The following is a 19,942-nucleotide window of genomic DNA, read 5'->3' on the forward strand; positions in this document are numbered from 1 at the left end:
GGGGTGAGTTGTCTGTACTTTCCGCTGGGGCAACTTAAGTTGGGCGAGTTGGCAAAGGGAAAAGACGTACAGCTCACCCCGAAAGTCCAGACAACTCACCCCGGTGAGTTGTCTTCACTTTCTGACATTGCGGGGTGAGTTGTCTGTACTTTCTGTGGCACCTTTTCAACGAGGGCGGCTGAAATATCAGCGATTTTAGTCTGAAATGTGTGCAACATCATGACAACAGTATTTCGCAGTGACAACTGAAGTCTCTGTAATGTTTATGTTGTACCATTTTACTAAAAAAAACGATATAAAATAAAAAAGATAATTAAATTAAGCTGGGCTGTGCAGCGCTACCGATACATTGTCTTGTAAGTTTTCCATATAAGAAAACAATGCAAACCACTGCGCTACTATGACAGTCAAATATCAAACCATGGCCATGGCGGACCACGTGCCCCAGTGGCGTAATGGATAACGCACTGGCCTCCTAAGCCAGGGATTGTGGGTTCGAGTCCCATCTGGGGTGGTACGTTTTTTTTTCTTTCTTTCCATATTTACACATTACCTGATTTGTTTACATTTTGCCTGACGTCAGAGTAACTCGTGACGCTCATTCCTTCAGGTTACAAATACTCGAGGGGAGACTAGCCAACCGACTCCTACTGCATTGTTTGTATCCACCAGGAAACCTTCCTCAATGTTTTAGGGACTGTCTTTCAGCTCTTCGTTCGGGTCACGTACGTTGTTCAACAGCTCCTTGTACGCCACGATCGAGCATTTAATTATTTTCTTCCCCACTACAAGCTATAAATATGTTTTTAAAGAAGAGTTTGAACATCTTTGTTGTGTTAAATATGGCGGTGGTCTTCGCCAGTGCTCACACTGACAGTAAGTAAACAAACCCCATTAATAAATCACTATAGCCTACAGTCCAGATTTGTAGTTGCTAGCGTAATCCGTAATGTATTCAGCTATATAGCAGTAACTAGCTAAAATACCAGCTAACTTTATCAGTGTTGTCGAACCATGCCGAATGATTTCCTAATCAATGGTGTAGTTTTTGTTTGCCTTGCACTGCCTGTATAGTATTAGTAGACCAGACCTGCAACATTATAACAGGCCAGTAGTACATGTAACTTGTAACTTATGTCACGTCAACTGCACACTGCCACTCACTCACTCTCCAGTGACTCGTGCACCAGAACATTGTGGCAAAGCAAAGCAAAGTTACCATGTTTACCCAGGGTAACTGCCTGGACTAATTAAGCTCAAGAACTTGTTTACAGCCAGGCCCTGCTCATGGAACATTTCATGGTAGGGGTTCAATGCCTTTTGGTAAACCATGGACAGCTCAAATGGGCACGTGAAACCTGCGAACAAGTGGGCAGTTTGGTAAATCTGGGCACCAAAAACAGATTGATCACCGTGAATAGCCTATAGTAGTAGTGGGAAAATATACAGGGCACTGCGGGAGGAATAGTTACGTTGTAGCCTATAATATATGCTTATTGCTTTTCTAAGTCTTAAATATGATAATTATGCTTATTTTATTGCAGTAGACAGACTTTGTAAAACTGTGTTAAAATGCTGTCTAAAATGCTGGCTGACTCACTGAGTGAGTACTGCTGACTGAGTCCAGTAGTCCACATGGATATACAATTTATTTTGCTGACTATTCAAGACTATATCTTTTTACAGCAATTTGCCTAAACAAAGAAGCATTGATGTTTGATCAATGTTTGTTTTTTTCCAAACTGCATTTGGACACATTCACAGGCACGACCCAGTTTAGCAGTAGTTTTGAGGTGTAGGCTATAGACCGATTCACAGAGGGGTGCCCTGGGCGCGGCCATTACTGAGGTGGAATACATGGAGCAGGTGCTCTGTAGACCAGGTGTAGCTAATCAGTGCTGCTGCACTTAATGGTACACCTCAGTAATGGCCGCACCCAGGAAACCCTCTGTGAATCGGTCTATAGTGGTCTATGAACAGTAAACGCATTTTGATGACTCCTTTTTTTGTAACAAAACAGGGAGGCTAGCTGTTACTATATGCACATAATGTTTAGTTAAGTACTATTTATATCACATCGAGGATAAAGAGTCTTACAACTTGTTATTCAGAGTAGTGCCTATAACAAAATACATACATAAATGGATGCACCTGGGACGTATCCTCAGTGATGTATCCCAAGGTCATCGGGGTTTCGGGTCTCGCAACATCATACCCCTCACTCAGGTGACCCAGCCGGGAGTGATCAAGTTCCGACTTACGTCCCAGTAGCTACCCTCGATAAGTCCCATTAGGGAAAAACCAGGGCCACACAATCCGTTCCTCCTGAACTACTCTGCCGGGACTGGGAGGTACCATTCTGGCACATGGAAGGACTAGGCTCTGTGGGTTGACACCAGTCCGGGCCCCTCCTACGTCTCACCAAGTCCACTCCTGCTCTCACCAGGTCAGGCCCTGTGCGTTGCACCAGACTCCCAGCACCAGGCACTTCATTCAGGAATGGTGGATTCTCAAGCCGCAACGGTTCCGCAGGCTCCACCTTGCCCTTGGTGGTGCCGCAGGCTCCGCTTGAGGCTTGCATGGACCTCCTAAAGGCCTCACCGTGGGTTTGTTCGCTTCTTCCTCACGGAAGACACAGGCTGGGGCGCCAACCCATACTGCTCCCGGGTGCCGTCTAATTTCCGGCTGCCATCCGTCTCTCCGGTGGTCACCAAACTATTCCTGGTTGTCACTTAGGTCGCATTCATACCAGAGAGCTTTGCTGCGATTAAAACGAATCCTGCTGCGCATTGTCAGAAAGTGCGCTTCGTTTGGCAGGTGTGAAGGCTCATTCGAATCCTAATGCGCAGCAAATAACCGCATTTTACTCCGTCCAAAAACGTGGGTTTCGCTTCGCTTCGAATCGCACTTGACTACGATTCGGTGCAGGTGTGAATGCAATCCGCAGTAAATAAAGGAAATGAAGCAAACATAATGTGGCGGGTGAGGAGCTGAACACAGTTGGAGACGGTTAAGGCATATTTTACGCAGCGCAAAGATGTCCCGTTACTGTGGATAGACGTGGTCGAATAAGGAGACTGAAGCCCTGATCGAAATGAGGACGTGTACATTAATCAATTGCTTAAGAAAACACATAAAAACACTGCAGTGTATTATAGCGTACAATTCTGTCTGTCTGTCTGTCTGTCTGTGCGTGCCGTAAACATGGAGTGCTGTCACTGTGTGGGACTGGGGAGTTATATCAGTGCGCTCAAGCAGCGCTGTGCCTCCATGCCCAAAAGAACAGTGTGTGGCGGCTGCGTGCGTAGAGAGAGAGAGAGAGAGGGGGGGGGGGGGGTCCCAGACGGCACGACACATGCACGTTATGAGTGTAATTTTATCACCATAGATTTCACTGTGTAGGCTATAGTTTATGAATGGAACACATTGATAAAGGTCCCCCCTGCTGCGTTTCCAATTGCTGCGAATGACAGTGTGAAGGCAAACCGCAGCCAATTACATATGCAAGAATTCCATGTCCCCACCCATACGGATCTGAGTCTACCGAAGTATTAGGTGAGAATGCGACCTTAGTCTATTCCTATGAGTCACTATAAATAGAACTATAACAAAATACATACATAAATGGATGCACCTGGGACGTATCCTCAGTGATGTATGTATGCCCAATCAATCACACAACAAAGTCCACCTCAAGTGCCCCAGTCTCTTCCCCAAAAAGTGTCAAGTCCGGGGGAAAAAAAGAAAGAAAGGGAACCCAGACTTCTCATGTTCCCAATCTTCTGGTTACCCCACCCCAGTGACCCAATTCCTGTGCTGCTAAATGCCCCAAATCATGCCCTTTTGTTAGCCTATTATGGCTGTACATCTATACCGTAGTCAGGATAAAAAAGTTTGTGCTTGAAATGTACTGTAATTCTGCAAACTGTTAATAAATATTTCAATCAATCAATCAAACAAACATGTACTGGCCTGTTATAATGTTACATGTCTGGTCTAACTATACACATGCAGTGCAAGGCAAACGAAAAAAACTACACCATTGATTCTGTGTATGTTCATTATGGTTCTTGATCATTTTTCAGAAGTGACATCGGCCACAGTGTATTGGGATCCCACTCACAAGACTGTCCTACTGAAAGAGGGGGTTATGGAGACCGAGGGGGATGCATACGGATACCTCAATGACACCCTCTTCAGCTCCGGCTGGAGCGTCTTGGAGATCCGTGCGGGTTATGGGGAGACACCCGAGCCAGATGAAGTCACTTTCTTCCTAGCTGGGTACCTCGAAGGCTTCCTCACTGCCCAGTAGGTGTCCTGAATGTTATACGGTTGTACTCAATGCAGCATTTACATGTAAATCCTGCAGTAGATAAATCACTACTAGTATACAGTGTTTGTTTTTGGCAGCAAATTTTAATTTTAGTTTTATTCATCTAGTCTCTTGAATAGTTTTCATTTAGTTTTAGTCACATTTTAGTCACCTGGAATGTTTTAGTGTTAGTCTAGTTTTAGTCGACTAAATATCATAAGGTTTTAGTCGACTAAATCTACAGTTGATTTAGTCGAACAAAATGTTTTTTTTGGCAGGCCTTGATGCCACCGTAATGACTGTTTTTACATTTGCTGAAAATAGCAGATTTGCTATTTTCAACATGCAACCAAGTGTAAAATGACTTATACTGGATCTCTTGTCCACTAGTCCCTTCCTAACATTTTAGTCTAGTTTTTATTTGTTGACAATCGTCAGTATATTTAGTCTTAATCGTCATAGCTCAGTTTTCATGTAGTTTCCATTTAGTTTTCGTCAGTGGAAAAAGGTAGTCGGCGAACATTTTTCGTCTTAGTTTTAGTCTTAGTCGACAAACAACACTGATAGTATACAATCTACTACAGTAAGCTATGCGTTGCTCTTTTGGTGTGCATTCCAACAGGCAGATGATCGACCACTACGCCAATATGTACCCACAGCTGATCAGCAGCCCAGAGGTCTTAAGCGCGGTTCAGAGCTTCATGAAGTGAGTTTGTACTTTGTATCACCTCGCCTTATAAACATTTCACTGTTTCTTCTGGTTTCATATAAAATTCTAAACATTTCACCGTCTCTTCTAGTTTCATATAAAAGTTATTTGGTAAAGACAGACTCTAGCTTGCGCTGTCAGTCAGTCGATCAGCTCATATCAGACCATGATGCCAAACAGTGGCTGCGGAGTAGATATAGTTTGGCCTGACAATAAGCATATTGTCTAATAAGAGTGGCTGCATTAGCAGGGATGCTTCTTGGATGCATTCTCATGGGCTGACTAGAGGACGGGGACCTTTGTTAACCCATTCTGGGCGGGCACCCATTTTGGTGTTAGCACTATGTTATGCTTTAACTATTGAAAAATAGCAGATCTACAAGCTCATAGCGCGCCACCGAGTGGCGTGCTAAGAGCTTGTAGGTCTGCTATTTTTGTAAAAATCGAAGAACGACTGACATTTTTAGAATCTGATCTCAGGTCAGAATGGGTTCATCAGACCAGTGTGTGTCCAGTGGAAACCTCGTGTGAATCTGATCTCAGGTCAGAATGGGTTAATTGTACAGGGGAAATTCAGTTCCAGCTTTACTCAGCGGATACCTACAGTAGCCTACAGTACTCCGATGGTCGTGATGAGTTCAGTGTGTTGTTGTTGCTCAGCAACACTTTTTATTCCTCGCAAATCATGGAAGTACTGGAAAATAGAAAGAGGAAGAGAAAAAAAGACACTTCATTTTATTTCTTGTTTCGCTTTCAGGAAACAGGACCTGTGGACGAGGGAACAGGTGAAACTGAATAAGAGCTCTGATCCTCTGTGGCGACACGCTGGCTTCATAGTGGCTCAGATGGACGGGCTCCAGGCTGGAGCCGCACACTGGGCCAAGAAACAAGGGAAGAAGGTCTGTCCAATTCCTTTAATTAAACCCCATTCTGACCTGAGATCAGATTCATACGAGGTTTCCGCCGGACACACACTGGTCTGATTAACCCATTCTGAGATGAGATCAGATTCTAAAGAAATGTCAGTCGTTCTTCGATTTTTCAAAAATAGCAGACCTACAAGCTCGTATCGCGCCACTCTGTTCCAGAATGGGTTAAAGCAAAGATGGTTTATGTATGAAGATGGGCCAACTTCATTGGAGCCACATAACATCTACACCACTCGCTGTATGAAAAAAGCCCATAACATCATGGAAGACACCAGCCACCCCGCAAATACCCTGTTCAAACTACTCCCCTCCAAAAAACGCTACCAGAGCATCAAATCTCGTACCACCCGTCTCAGTAACAGTTTTTACCCCCAGGCAGTCAGGCTGCTGAACAGCTGACCTTGAACTGTATTGCACTTCACTTCACTTGCACTTTCTTTTACTGTTTTTTGTCTTTTCTTGCACTATAGATGTTTGTTTATGTCCTGTGTATGTAAGACGGAGAGTGCTCTGAGCAAAATAAATTTCATTGTATGTATACTCTGTATCTATACAAATGACAAATAAACCTGAACCTGAACCTGAACCTGAACCTGAGAGGCGAAATGGTTCTCCCCGACCTCCCTCCTTCCTTCCCCTCAGCCCCTGTCCATGTTCTAACTAACTAACAGCTGTCTACCTGGTTTCCTTCCCTACAGCCCCTGTCCATGTTCTAACTAACTAACAGCTGTCTACCTGGTTTCCTTCCCTACAGCCCCTGTCCATGTTCTAACTAACTAACAGCTGTCTACCTGGTTTCCTTCCCTACAGCCCCTGTCCATGTTCTAACTAACTAACTAACAGCTGTCTACCTGGTTTCCTTCCCTACAGCCCCTGTCCATGTTCTAACTAACTAACAGCTGTCTACCTGGTTTCCTTCCCTACAGCCCCTGTCCATGTTCTAACTAACTAACAGCTGTCTACCTGGTTTCCTTCCCCACAGCCCCTGTCCATGTTCTAACTAACTAACAGCTGTCTACCTGGTTTCCTTCCCTACAGCCCCTGTCCATGTTCTAACTAACTAACAGCTGTCTACCTGGTTTCCTTCCCTACAGCCCCTGTCCATGTTCTAACTAACTAACTAACAGCTGTCTACCTGGTTTCCTTCCCTACAGCCCCTGTCCATGTTCTAACTAACTAACCGCTGTCTACCTGGTTTCCTTCCCCACAGCCCCTGTCCATGTTCTAACTAACTAACAGCTGTCTACCTGGTTTCCTTCCCTACAGCCCCTGTCCATGTTCTAACTAACTAACAGCTGTCTACCTGGTTTCCTTCCCTACAGCCCCTGTCCATGTTCTAACTAAGTAACAGCTGTCTACCTGGTTTCCTTCCCTACAGCCCCTGTCCATGTTCTAACTAACTAACCGCTGTCTACCTGGTTTCCTTCCCTACAGCCCCTGTCCATGTTCTAACTAACTAACAGCTGTCTACCTGGTTTCCTTCCCTACAGCCCCTGTCCATGTTCTAACTAACTAACAGCTGTCTACCTGGTTTCCTTCCCTACAGCCCCTGTCCATGTTCTAACTAACTAACAGCTGTCTACCTGGTTTCCTTCCCTACAGCCCCTGTCCATGTTCTAACTAACTAACTAACAGCTGTCTACCTGGTTTCCTTCCCTACAGCCCCTGTCCATGTTCTAACTAACTAACTAACAGCTGTCTACCTGGTTTCCTTCCCTACAGCCCCTGTCCATGTTCTAACTAACTAACCGCTGTCTACCTGGTTTCCTTCCCCACAGCCCCTGTCCATGTTCTAACTAACTAACAGCTGTCTACCTGGTTTCCTTCCCTACAGCCCCTGTCCATGTTCTAACTAACTAACAGCTGTCTACCTGGTTTCCTTCCCTACAGCCCCTGTCCATGTTCTAACTAAGTAACAGCTGTCTACCTGGTTTCCTTCCCTACAGCCCCTGTCCATGTTCTAACTAACTAACCGCTGTCTACCTGGTTTCCTTCCCTACAGCCCCTGTCCCTGTTCTAACTAACTAACAGCTGTCTACCTGGTTTCCTTCCCTACAGCCCCTGTCCATGTTCTAACTAACTAACAGCTGTCTACCTGGTTTCCTTCCCTACAGCCCCTGTCCATGTTCTAACTAACTAACAGCTGTCTACCTGGTTTCCTTCCCTACAGCCCCTGTCCATGTTCTAACTAACTAACAGCTGTCTACCTGGTTTCCTTCCCTACAGCCCCTGTCCATGTTCTAACTAACTAACAGCTGTCTACCTGGTTTCCTTCCCTACAGCCCCTGTCCATGTTCTAACTAACTAACAGCTGTCTACCTGGTTTCCTTCCCTACAGCCCCTGTCCATGTTCTAACTAACTAACAGCTGTCTACCTGGTTTCCTTCCCTACAGCCCCTGTCCATGTTCTAACTAACTAACAGCTGTCTACCTGGTTTCCTTCCCTACAGCCCCTGTCCATGTTCTAACTAACAGCTGTCTACCTGGTTTCCTTCCCTACAGCCCCTGTCCATGTTCTAACTAACTAACAGCTGTCTACCTGGTTTCCTTCCCTACAGCCCCTGTCCATGTTCTAACTAACTAACCGCTGTCTACCTGGTTTCCTTCCCTACAGCCCCTGTCCATGTTCTAACTAACTGCTGTCTACCTGGTTTCCTTCCCTACAGCCCCTGTCCATGTTCTAACTAACTAACAGCTGTCTACCTGGTTTCCTTCCCTACAGCCCCTGTCCATGTTCTAACTAACTAACAGCTGTCTACCTGGTTTCCTTCCCTACAGCCCCTGTCCATGTTCTAACTAACTAACCGCTGTCTACCTGGTTTCCTTCCCTACAGCCCCTGTCCATGTTCTAACTAACTAACAGCTGTCTACCTGGTTTCCTTCCCTACAGCCCCTGTCCATGTTCTAACTAACTAACAGCTGTCTACCTGGTTTCCTTCCCTACAGCCCCTGTCCATGTTCTAACTAACTAACAGCTGTCTACCTGGTTTCCTTCCCTACAGCCCCTGTCCATGTTCTAACTAACTAACTAACAGCTGTCTACCTGGTTTCCTTCCCTACAGCCCCTGTCCATGTTCTAACTAACTAACAGCTGTCTACCTGGTTTCCTTCCCTACAGCCCCTGTCCATGTTCTAACTAACTAACAGCTGTCTACCTGGTTTCCTTCCCTACAGCCCCTGTCCATGTTCTAACTAACTAACAGCTGTCTACCTGGTTTCCTTCCCTATACAGCCCCTGTCCATGTTCTAACTAACTAACAGCTGTCTACCTGGTTTCCTTCCCTACAGCCCCTGTCCATGTTCTAACTAACTAACCGCTGTCTACCTGGTTTCCTTCCCTACAGCCCCTGTCCATGTTCTAACTAACTAACAGCTGTCTACCTGGTTTCCTTCCCTACAGCCCCTGTCCATGTTCTAACTAACTAACCGCTGTCTACCTGGTTTCCTTCCCTACAGCCCCTGTCCATGTTCTAACTAACTAACAGCTGTCTACCTGGTTTCCTTCCCTACAGCCCCTGTCCATGTTCTAACTAACTAACAGCTGTCTACCTGGTTTCCTTCCCTACAGCCCCTGTCCATGTTCTAACTAACTAACAGCTGTCTACCTGGTTTCCTTCCCTACAGCCCCTGTCCATGTTCTCCGTCCAGTTCCTCAATGCAGTGGGAGACCTCCTAGATCTGATCCCAGCTCTGGTTCCCAGCTCCGACCATCCCCTCAGAGACTTCAAACTACCAGGGATGGGACACTGCTCTGCACTGATAAAGGTCAGCTTTCCTCTCAGGGATGGGATGGGACACTGCTCTGCACTGATAAAGGTCAGCTTTCCTCTCAGGGATGGGATGGGACACTGCTCTGCACTGATAAAGGTCAGCTTTCCTCTCAGGGATGGGATGGGACACTGCTCTGCACTGATAAAGGTCAGCTTTCCTCTCAGGGATGGGATGGGACACTGCTCTGCACTGATAAAGGTCAGCTTTCCTCTCAGGGATGGGACACTGCTCTGCACTGATAAAGGTCAGCTTTCCTCTCAGGGATGGGATGGGACACTGCTCTGCACTGATAAAGGTCAGCTTTCCTCTCAGGGATGGGATGGGACACTGCTCTGCACTGATAAAGGTCAGCTTTCCTCTCAGGGATGGGATGGGACACTGCTCTGCACTGATAAAGGTCAGCTTTCCTCTCAGGGATGGGATGGGACACTGCTCTGCACTGATAAAGGTCAGCTTTCCTCTCGGGGATGGGATGGGACACTGCTCTGCACTGATAAAGGTCAGCTTTCCTCTCAGGGATGGGATGGGACACTGCTCTGCACTGATAAAGGTCAGCTTTCCTCTCAGGGATGGGATGGGACACTGCTCTGCACTGATAAAGGTCAGCTTTCCTCTAAAAGTGTCTCTTCTCCAGAATGTTGGAATGTAATCCTATTTACCTCATTATTAAAAGAAAGACGAAAGAAAAGAACTTCATGAACCCTAGTATTCTATTCCTTGGGCAAACATTTGGCAAGCAGATCTACAAGCTCACAATGCGTTGCAACAGATCTACAAGCTCACAATGCGTTGCAACGTGACGTGTTTTGTGAGTGTTTTGATCGGCTGTTTTTGGTGAAGAGACTTGTGTCGAGGAGAAGAAAGTGGACGAAGTATAGAGCTCTCAACTAAGTATATATATACCCTATTGGTCTGAATATAAGATTACATTTGATCAAAATATCCAACAAAAAATCAAGTGAAGGTAGTGATGCTCCACAGGAGCGCACCCAGGGTGCCGGCCCGATTCTGGCGAGCCGCCCCGTGTCCGAAATGACAGAGTTACCAATGTGGGGGTCCCCGGGGGTCATGACAAGTAAGACGCGCAAACGCGGGAAGCGAACGCAGATCGTAAATTGTAATAACAACAATTAGAATAAATTACATACTTTTTTAAGGTTTTCTTTTTAAAGTTCTCTTTTTTGTGTTTTAAGATTTAATTTGTAAGTTAAGTTTTTTGAAGTTAAGTGTTTAAAAAAAAAATTTAAGTTAAGTTTTTTGAAGTTAAGTGTTTTTAAAGTTTTTTTTTTTTAAGTTAAGTTTTGTTAAGTTAAGGTGTGTGTGCGTGCGTGCGTGTGTGTGTTTTGTGTGATACAGCTGCGCCCTCTGGTGGCGGGCGGGTGGTGTCACAGCGGGACAGACACACACACAGACACACAGACAGACACAAGTAAGACGCGCAAACGCGGGAAGCGAACGCAGCTCGTGTGTGTGTGGTTGTGTGTGTGTGTGTGTGTGTGTGTGTGTGTGTGTGTGTGTGCGTGTGTGTGTGTGTGCTACAGCTGCGCCCTGTGTGTGTGTGTGTGTGTGTGCTACAGCTGCGCCCTCTGGTGGCGGGCGGGTGGTGTCACAGCGGGACAGACACACAGACATGAGCAGCAGGGTCTCATAGTAAGTGGCTCACTGCGTTCGCAATGATCTGCAGGGTCTCATAGTTAGTGCTCAGTGCGTTCGCAATCACTGCGTTCGCAATCATAATCAATATGGGTCTCCAATAGAGGCTATTATTATATATGCGCGGGACATCATAATCATACCCAGAAGTTATTCAAGAACACCCACTGAGTGGCAAAAAAACCCTACTTTCTGGCCTTCACAGCTCATAGCCTACATCCAAACAGAACAGCCTATCTGATTGCATTAAACGACGTTAAACTCACTTTGCCACTCAACTTTATGCATGCATACCCTCTATATAATAATAATATAGAGGGTAGGGGGACATGAGAAAAGACAACTTTATTAGAAAACAATTCAAATGAGAGTAAAACCAATAAGAACTGTACATGTAGCAGGTTAAAAACACATCAGCTCGGGAATGCTATTCGGAACAGGTGGGTTTTCAGTGCGGTTTTGAAGGTGGGGAGTGAGGGGGCACAGCATGTGCACAGCATGAGCCTTTGCTTAACTTCAACAAAGACACTTTGTGGGTGCAACATTAAATAATGAATATACATGAAAGGACTTTGTTTGCCGACATGTAATATGTAAACATTGACGCTTTAGTGATCCTTTGGCCTTTGAACCCTGACCCTAGTTGTTGGATTCAGCGTACCGTGTAATATGTCTTCAAGATAAGAATGTCAATGCGCACATTGACGCAGATTCCAATAACCACTAGTGTTGACATGACAAGGTGAGACTACATTAAGACATGTGAATCCCTTGACTCCTTCAAAACCGCTCTCAAAGGGCACCTATACGGACGGCTGCAATTCGAAACTGGCCGCCGTAAAATCTGAATCCCCCCCACCGCCCCCCCCTTTTTTCCCCTCACTGTATATGTTTCTTTTCCCTTTTTGCTTCCTTTATGATGAATTCCTGTTCTGTTCTTTAACTATATAGAAGTGTCTATTTGTACGTCTCTAAATGTTTTGACGAATTGAACATGGTGGACCCTGTTGTAAAAAAAAAGTGTAATGCTTAATTGGGTCGTCCACTCACATTTAACAGTCTTTGTATTGAGTTTGTGCTTGAAATGTACTGTAATTCTGCAAACTGTTAATAAATATCAGTCAATCAAAAACATGTGGAACCTTTACGATTAACGCTTCCCTGTCAACCTTCCTTTGCACCACCAGATGTTGCCAGGCTTCGAGAACCTCCTGTTTGCCCACTCCAGCTGGTACACCTATGCGGCCACCATGCGCATCTACAAGCACTGGGACTTCCACGTCACCGAGCCCCACACGGCCACCGGGAAGCTCTCCTTCAGCAGCTACCCTGGTAGGTCAAAGAACTCCCTCAGCTACCCTGGTAGGTCAAAGAACTCCCTCAGCTACCCTGGTAGGTCAAAGAACTCCCTCAGCTACCCTGGTAGGTCAAAGAACTCCCTCAGCAACATCACCTTTTTGGGAGTATACACTGTATGGAAGTGTTGTGCGCTTGTAGATCTGCTATTTTCAGCAAGTGTAAAATCAGTCATTCCGACGGCATCAAGGCCCGACAAAATACATTTTAGTCGACCAAATCAGCCGTATTTGTTTTTTAAAGCCAGGAAGGAGGCTGTTACAGGTAGAAGAGACTTTTCTTTTAAAAATGACACTTAACAAGTTGTTTGTGCTATTTTTTGACAGGTTTTTGGGTAGTGTTCTACTTTTGGAATGTATTTTACTGGTGAACATTGAATAAAGAGAGTGGTTTATCGACTTTCTGAACCTTGTCTGTACCCATTGTAGTCTCTCTCTCTCTCTCTCTCTCTCTCTCTCTCTCTCTCTCTCTCTGCCCTCTCCAACCCCCTCCTGTAGGTTTCCTGGTATCTCTGGATGACTTCTATCTGTTGGGGAGTGGTCTGATGATGACCCAGACCACCAACAATGTCTTCAACTCGTCCCTCTTTGCCCTCATCGTCCCCCAGAGCCTTTTGTCCTGGCAGAGGGTGAGACTGGCCCACAGCCTGGCCAACACCGGGGAGGAGTGGGCCAGAACCTTCTCTAGGCACAACTCCGGTGAGCAGAACCAGGGATCACCGTCGCCATGTTGGCTTGTTGTGGTGGACGACTTGTCAACATTGCATTTTTTGCCCACGGACGGACACACAAAATGAGCAGGCAAAAATATTACCAGAAACGCATGAATAGATAGCCCTGAATGACCCTAACAGGTCTGTAACTCTGAGAGTGTTCAAATGGACACGTAACACTCAAAGTTAAGCAGTTCTTTGCAAATAACACATTTGAGAACCACTAGTACTAGACTACTAGTTGGACAGCGGTGGCCGAAACGGTTTGCGGAGCGGTCTTAATACCGGAAGGTCGCTATAGTTCGTATCCCCGGACCGACACGTTAAAATTACCACCGCTGAAGTGCCCTTGGACAAGGCATTGAACCCCTACCATGAAATGTTCTATGAGCAGGGCCTGGCTGTAAACAAGCTCTTGAGCTTAGTCCAGTTACCCTGGGAAAACATAGTACCTTTCCTTTCCTTAGTCCAGTTACCCTGGGTAAACATAGTACCTTTCCTTTCCTTAGTCCAGTTACCCTGGGTAAACGTAGTACCTTTCCTTTCCTTAGTCCAGTTACCCTGGGAAAACATGGTACCTTTGCTTACTTTGCTTTTAACACTCTCAGAGTTAAGCGGTTCTTTGCAAATAAAACATTTGAGAACCACTAGTACTAGACTACTAGTTGGACTCCTAATATGTCATAGTAAATAAAACCACTAGTACTAGACTACTAGTTGGACTCCTAATATGTCATAGTAAATAAAACCACTAGTACAACTAGACTACTAGTTGGACTCCTAATATGTCATAGTAAATAAGTGTCATACATATTCCGAAGAAAACCTGGAGACAGTAAGTGGGTGTTATGGTCAAAATAAGCTTTGTAAGGCTGTGCAAAACAAAATCTAAAAATGTGCCACGCACAAGACAAAGTCTTTCCCACGGACACGTTTGTCCGTGTACGGACATGTAGATGACTGGATCATTTACGACTGACCCTTCGCTAAGGCCCACACACTCAATTCTCCTCACCCATTGAGATGTATGTTAAATGATTTCTCTAATCTATATGAAGAATCGATCATTTCAATCATTTCTAAATCTATAGTCAACAAGGCCTGCAGTAGGCCATGTACTGGAGAAATGTGCATGACATTATTTCAATGAAATAAGAGGAAATGTTAGAGGGAGAAACTGTATCCAAATCAATCAACTTGATTGTTTTCATGTATTGCACGCCAGACTACGGTGATTAGTATTATTGCCATCACCTGGGCGGGTGAGTCGTGGAACGTTAAGCTAGAAAGTGACATGACTTCTATACTGATCACATGATTGACAGATCAGCTGTCGCCTCACAGCTCCTGGGAGGTCCTGGGTTCGATTCCCGCTCGGGACGCTGTGGGCACTGGGGGCGTGTTCTCTCCTCCGCGTCATCGGTGCCCATACCCGAGGTGGGGTTGGTGAAAGGGCCTTTCTGTGTGGAGTTTGCATGTTCTCCCCGTGTCCCCTAGGGTAGGTACCCTCACATGTCCTCCCAGTGTCCCCTAGGGTAGGTACCCTCACATGTCCTCCCAGTGTCCCCTAGGGTAGGTACCCTCACATGTTCTCCCAGTGTCCCCTAGGGTAGGTACCCTCACATGTTCTCCCCCTGTCCCCTAGGGTAGGTACCCTCACATGTTCTCCCCGTGTCCCATAGGGTAGGTACCCTCACATGTTCTCCTCATGTCCCCTAGGGTAGGTACCCTCACAAAAAACATGCAGTAATCCTGGTCTCTAAACTGCCTCCTCCTGGCCAGCTGGGGGCGCCTGATGGAGGCGTGCGACGCGTTTTGAGCTTGTAGATCAGCTATTTTTGCTACGACAGTAATATGCAACGTGGCCCTGTGGAGTGACTGTGGAAATATAGTGGCCCTCTACATGGTCAAAGTTGGCCAGCGTATGACCTTTGACCTTTTGTGTTCTAGGTACATACAACAATCAGTACATGGTGGTGGACCGCAGCAAGGTGAAGCTGGGCCGTAGCATCGACGACGGTGCCCTGACCGTGGTGGAGCAGATCCCAGGACTGGTGGAGTGGTCTGACCAGACACAGGCTCTACGCGGAGGTAGAGTTACACACAGATCTCTGACCAGACACAGGCTCTACGCAGAGGTAGAGTTACACACAGATCTCTGACCAGACACAGGCTCTACGCGGAGGTAGAGTTACACACAGATCTCTGACCAGACACAGGCTCTACGCAGAGGTAGAGTTACACACAGATCTCTGACCAGACACAGGCTCTACGCAGAGGTAGAGTTACACACAGATCTCAGACCAGACACAGGCTCTACGCAGAGGTACAGTTACACACAGATCTCTGACCAGACACAGGCTCTACGCAGAGGTAGAGTTACACACAGATCTCTGACCAGACACAGGCTCTACGCGGAGGTAGAGTTACACACAGATCTCTGACCAGACACAGGCTCTACGCAGAGGTAGACTTACACACAGCTCTCTGACCAGACACCGGCTCTACGCAGAGGTAGACTTACACACAGATCTCTGACCAGACACAGGCTCTACGCAGAGGTAGACTTACACACAGATCTCTGACCAGACACAGGCTCTACGCAGAGGTAGACTTACACACAGATCTCTGACCAGACACAGGCTCTACGCAGAGGTAGACTTACACACAGTTCTCTGACCAGACACAGGCTCTACGCAGAGGTAGAGTTACACACAGATCTCTGACCAGACACAGGCTCTACGCAGAGGTAGAGTTACACACAGATCTCTGACCAGACACAGGCTCTACGCAGAGGTAGAGTTAGACACAGATCTCTGACCAGACACAGGCTCTACGCAGAGGTACAGTTAGACACAGATCTCTGACCAGACACAGGCTCTACGCAGAGGTACAGTTACACACAGATCTCTGACCAGAGTAGACACAGGCTCTACGCAGAGGTAGAGTTACACACAGATCTCTGACCAGACACAGGCTCTACGCAGAGGTACAGTTACACACAGATCTCTGACCAGACACAGGCTCTACGCAGAGGTACAGTTAGACACAGATCTAACTTTAGTACTTTACTGGACTTTTTTTTTAGATTTTAAGTTTTTACACAAGTAATGCCACATTTAGCTTTATTAATCATTTTGGGCGGGGACCCCTTTTGGTGTTTTAAACATAATTTAGCTATTGAAAAATAGCAGATCTACAAGCTCATAGCGCGCCCCCGAGTGGCGCACTACGAGCTTGTAGGTCTGCTATTTTTGAAAAATCGTGAAAATATTCATTTCAGAAAACTGGAGGATTTTAATTTCGAGGTCAGGCCTAAATGGGTTAATCATTTTGTGGAAGCATTTTTCAATATCTAAACTTTAGATATTGAATAATAGCAGATCTACAAGCTCATAGCGTGGCACAGAGTGCCGTGCTACGAGCTTGTAGATCTGCCATTTTTGAAAAATCTTGAAAATGTGTCGCAAATCTTTGAATGTATATGCTTTCAGAGCGAACGTTTTTAACTCAAATCTTTGCTTCTGAGGCGTTCCTGGAACAACATATTTTCAGATGGGGGTCGGAGGCCAATTAGGCAATTACATATCATTTGTGGGGGGTCCTTGGCGTGAACTATTGAGCACCACTGATATAGAAACATGGGTATTTCAGAAAACGGTGCTAACACCCTTTTGGTGTTAGCATTAAGTTATAATATAGCTATTGAAAAATAGCAGATCTACAAGCTCATAGCGCGCCACCGAGTGGCGCGCTACGAGCTTGTAGATCTGCTATTTTTGAAAAATCGAAGAACGACTGACATGGAAACATAGCTTTTTCAGAAAACTGTCAGGATGCAGAAGACATTTTTTTAATCTGATCTCAGGTCAAAATGGGATAAATTCGACGTCGGGCCTAAATGGATTAAGGTTTATCTCATCTCTCTCCCCTCATTCTCTCTTGCTCTTCGACTCTCTCGTCTCTGTCCTATACCAGGCCACTGGCCATCCTACAACATCCCTTTTCACCACCGGATCTACATGCTGAGTGGCTACGGAGAGATGTGGAAGGAGTTTGGAGACGACTTCTCTTACGACCTCTGCCCCAGAGCCAAGATCTTCCGCCGTGACCAGGCCACGGTCAAGGACCTGGACTCCCTCAAGTACATCTTGAGATTCAATGGTGTGTGTTAGGGCTGCGAATCTTTAGGTGTCCCACCATTCGATTCGATTCCGATTCTTGGGGTGACGATTCGATTCAAAAACGATTTTTTTCCGATTCTAAAGCAGTTTTTAATTTTTATTAAAAACAATTAAATAGAATTTTAGCATGATCTTCAGTCGATGCTTCATATGAGTGACGAGGCCGGGGTGATCGGTTTATTTTTCAAACACAGTTCTTATATGAGGTGATCTAAAATCCCCCTATGGAGATTACAATGCAAATAAAAAGTACACAAACCTGTGGATTTACGCCCTCTATTGACTGTGACGTCAGGACTTCGGCGCTCCATTGCATTGTATTCAAGCTACAAAAAATAAAACGACTCTTTGGTTTTATATTTTCTCCCACAACTCCCTTCCACCCCTCCCCAATCCTCCCCATCCATCCCCACAAAGCCGCACATACTGTACAAACAGCAATACATCTATGCGTATAAAATGCATCAAGAATAGCCGATCTACAAACTCACATTGTGACAACAAAATAGTCATTCGCATCATGTTGACTAGTTTAGTTAATTAATTTGTTATTAAATAAAGTTTCTGCCTTTTTTTTTAATATATTGTTGAAATGTTTTCATAGTCAACCATGCACATTATTGCACAGGAACAAAATGACGTTTTAAATAAAGATTCTGCCTTTTTTTTTTATTGTTGAAATGTTTTCATAGTCAACCATGCACATTATTGCACAGGAACAAAATGACGTTTTAATAACTTTGTTTTGTCTAGTACTCGCCTTCTGAAAGTCGTCTTCTCCATCTCCACTTGACCAATGGCGTTTCATTGTTTTGTCTCGTCATCTCCACTTGACCAATGGCGTTTAATTGTTGTTTTTTACCAGAGTACAAAAAGGATCCATACTCCAAAGGTGATCCCTGTAAGTCCATCTGCTGCCGCAACGACCTGAGGGCCACGAAACCTTCTCCAGGAGGCTGCTACGACACTAAGGTAGTAGCTCTGGCAATGAGCACTTCCAACATTCCATTGTTACAATGGGAGTCGACACTAGTGTCGCCACTCTCTTACTATTACTCTGGGGGGTGACCTAACCTCGCGTCACACAGGCTTTCCACCTCGGAGGAAAAGCCTGGTCTGTGTTACAAAAGTGCCGCGTGATCCCGTCGGGAGCGGATGATGACGTTAACGTCATGTTTTAGTCATTGGAAGTTTCCAGATTGACGGTTCCTTCCTGATGACTACAAAACAATGACTACAACATGATGTAACGATATCATCCGCTCCCGACCGGTTCATATACCCGAAAAGGAATGCTGCCCAGGCTACGGGTGACCCAATAGCTGAGCGCATGAGGCACTAACAGATTGATACCCGGCCAGCCAGACTATTATTTTTCCGTGTTGTCTGTCTCTCTTCACTCTGCCTGTAAAATAAGCAGAACACTGATTACTTTTTTTCTTTTTAAACTGCAGCTTCTGACTTCACCTTTTGCCACGTTGGCTGCCTCCTGTTTCTCTATGCCCAGGTAACAGATTACTCCTGTTTCTCTATGCCCAGGTAACAGATTACTCCATGGCTGAGCGGTTCCATGCCGAGGCGTTGAACGGCCCCACGACACAAGACGATCTCCCTCCATTTGCTTGGGACAAGTTCAACAGCACGGCCCACCAGGGCCTCCCACCGTACTACAACTTCACCTTCGTCAGCATGCAGCCCCGCCTCTTCATGCCCTGAGGTGCGTGCGTGCGTGCGTGCGTGCGTGCGTGCATGCATGTAAATGAGAGCGATACTTTTTAAATCATTGCACTATGGGTGTGACTGGAGAACAAAGTGCAATCTGTTCTTTTTTCCCTGTCCGGTTTGCTAAAACGCAAAAGCAAAAATGAAAGAGAGAAAAATGTTTGCTTGAATGTTTGCTGCCGATGGTACACAACATTGCGTGCTGGAAGACTGCTGTGCTGCAGGACGGGTACCATTGGTGATGAATTATAGCCTCAGGTTGTTAAAGGGACACTTCACCCTTTTTGCAAAAATATATATGTTAATGATGTGTAGAAGCTTTAGAACACTTCCCTGGGGGTCTTTATGTGTGTGATATGTGGTTTTAGATATTTTAGATTGTAGCAGTGAGCACAGTGTCTCTGATGTCATGGACACTGGTCTCACTAACTTCCTGGACTACAATTCCCATAATTATTTGGTGCACTGCTCCTCCTTGTGGATAGGGGGAGATCTGACTTACTGAGACAACATGTAGTCCAGGAAGGAAGTGAGCCCAGTGTCCATGACATCAGAGACAACAGGCTCACTGCTAAAATCTAAAATAACTAAAAC

At 45.7% G+C, this 19,942-nt stretch overlaps 2 protein-coding genes across 2 annotated transcripts in view; one reads left to right on the forward strand and one right to left on the reverse strand.

The window, feature by feature from the left end:
- The window catches only part of cdc42ep1b (CDC42 effector protein (Rho GTPase binding) 1b), a 232,022-nt gene that overhangs the window by 155,699 nt on the left and 56,381 nt on the right, over positions 1 to 19,942 (reverse strand). The window lies entirely within an intron of this gene.
- Positions 740 to 19,635, forward strand: plbd1a (phospholipase B domain containing 1a). The gene is made up of 11 exons (XM_083779754.1): positions 740 to 876; positions 4,086 to 4,308; positions 4,935 to 5,018; positions 5,779 to 5,920; positions 9,575 to 9,715; positions 12,562 to 12,706; positions 13,228 to 13,428; positions 15,393 to 15,533; positions 17,421 to 17,606; positions 18,492 to 18,598; positions 19,166 to 19,635. Exons 1-11 carry the CDS (start codon positions 801 to 803, stop codon positions 19,340 to 19,342), a joined length of 1,623 nt encoding a protein of 540 aa, XP_083635880.1. The 5' UTR covers positions 740 to 800; the 3' UTR covers positions 19,343 to 19,635.

The sequence above is a fragment of the Protomyctophum parallelum genome (genome assembly GCF_964188405.1).
Source record: "Protomyctophum parallelum genome assembly, chromosome: 13".
Classification (NCBI taxonomy): domain Eukaryota; kingdom Metazoa; phylum Chordata; class Actinopteri; order Myctophiformes; family Myctophidae; genus Protomyctophum; species Protomyctophum parallelum.

Bases quoted from the DNA above. Each gene is read 5' to 3' on its own strand.
- plbd1a (XM_083779754.1), top strand. From the start codon at position 801: ATGTTTTTAAAGAAGAGTTTGAACATCTTTGTTGTGTTAAATATGGCG. The intron at 5,019-5,778 runs GTGAGTTTGTAC...TTTCGCTTTCAG, and splicing joins GCGGTTCAGAGCTTCATGAA to GAAACAGGACCTGTGGACGA. The intron at 15,534-17,420 runs GTAGAGTTACAC...GTCCTATACCAG, and splicing joins GACACAGGCTCTACGCGGAG to GCCACTGGCCATCCTACAAC.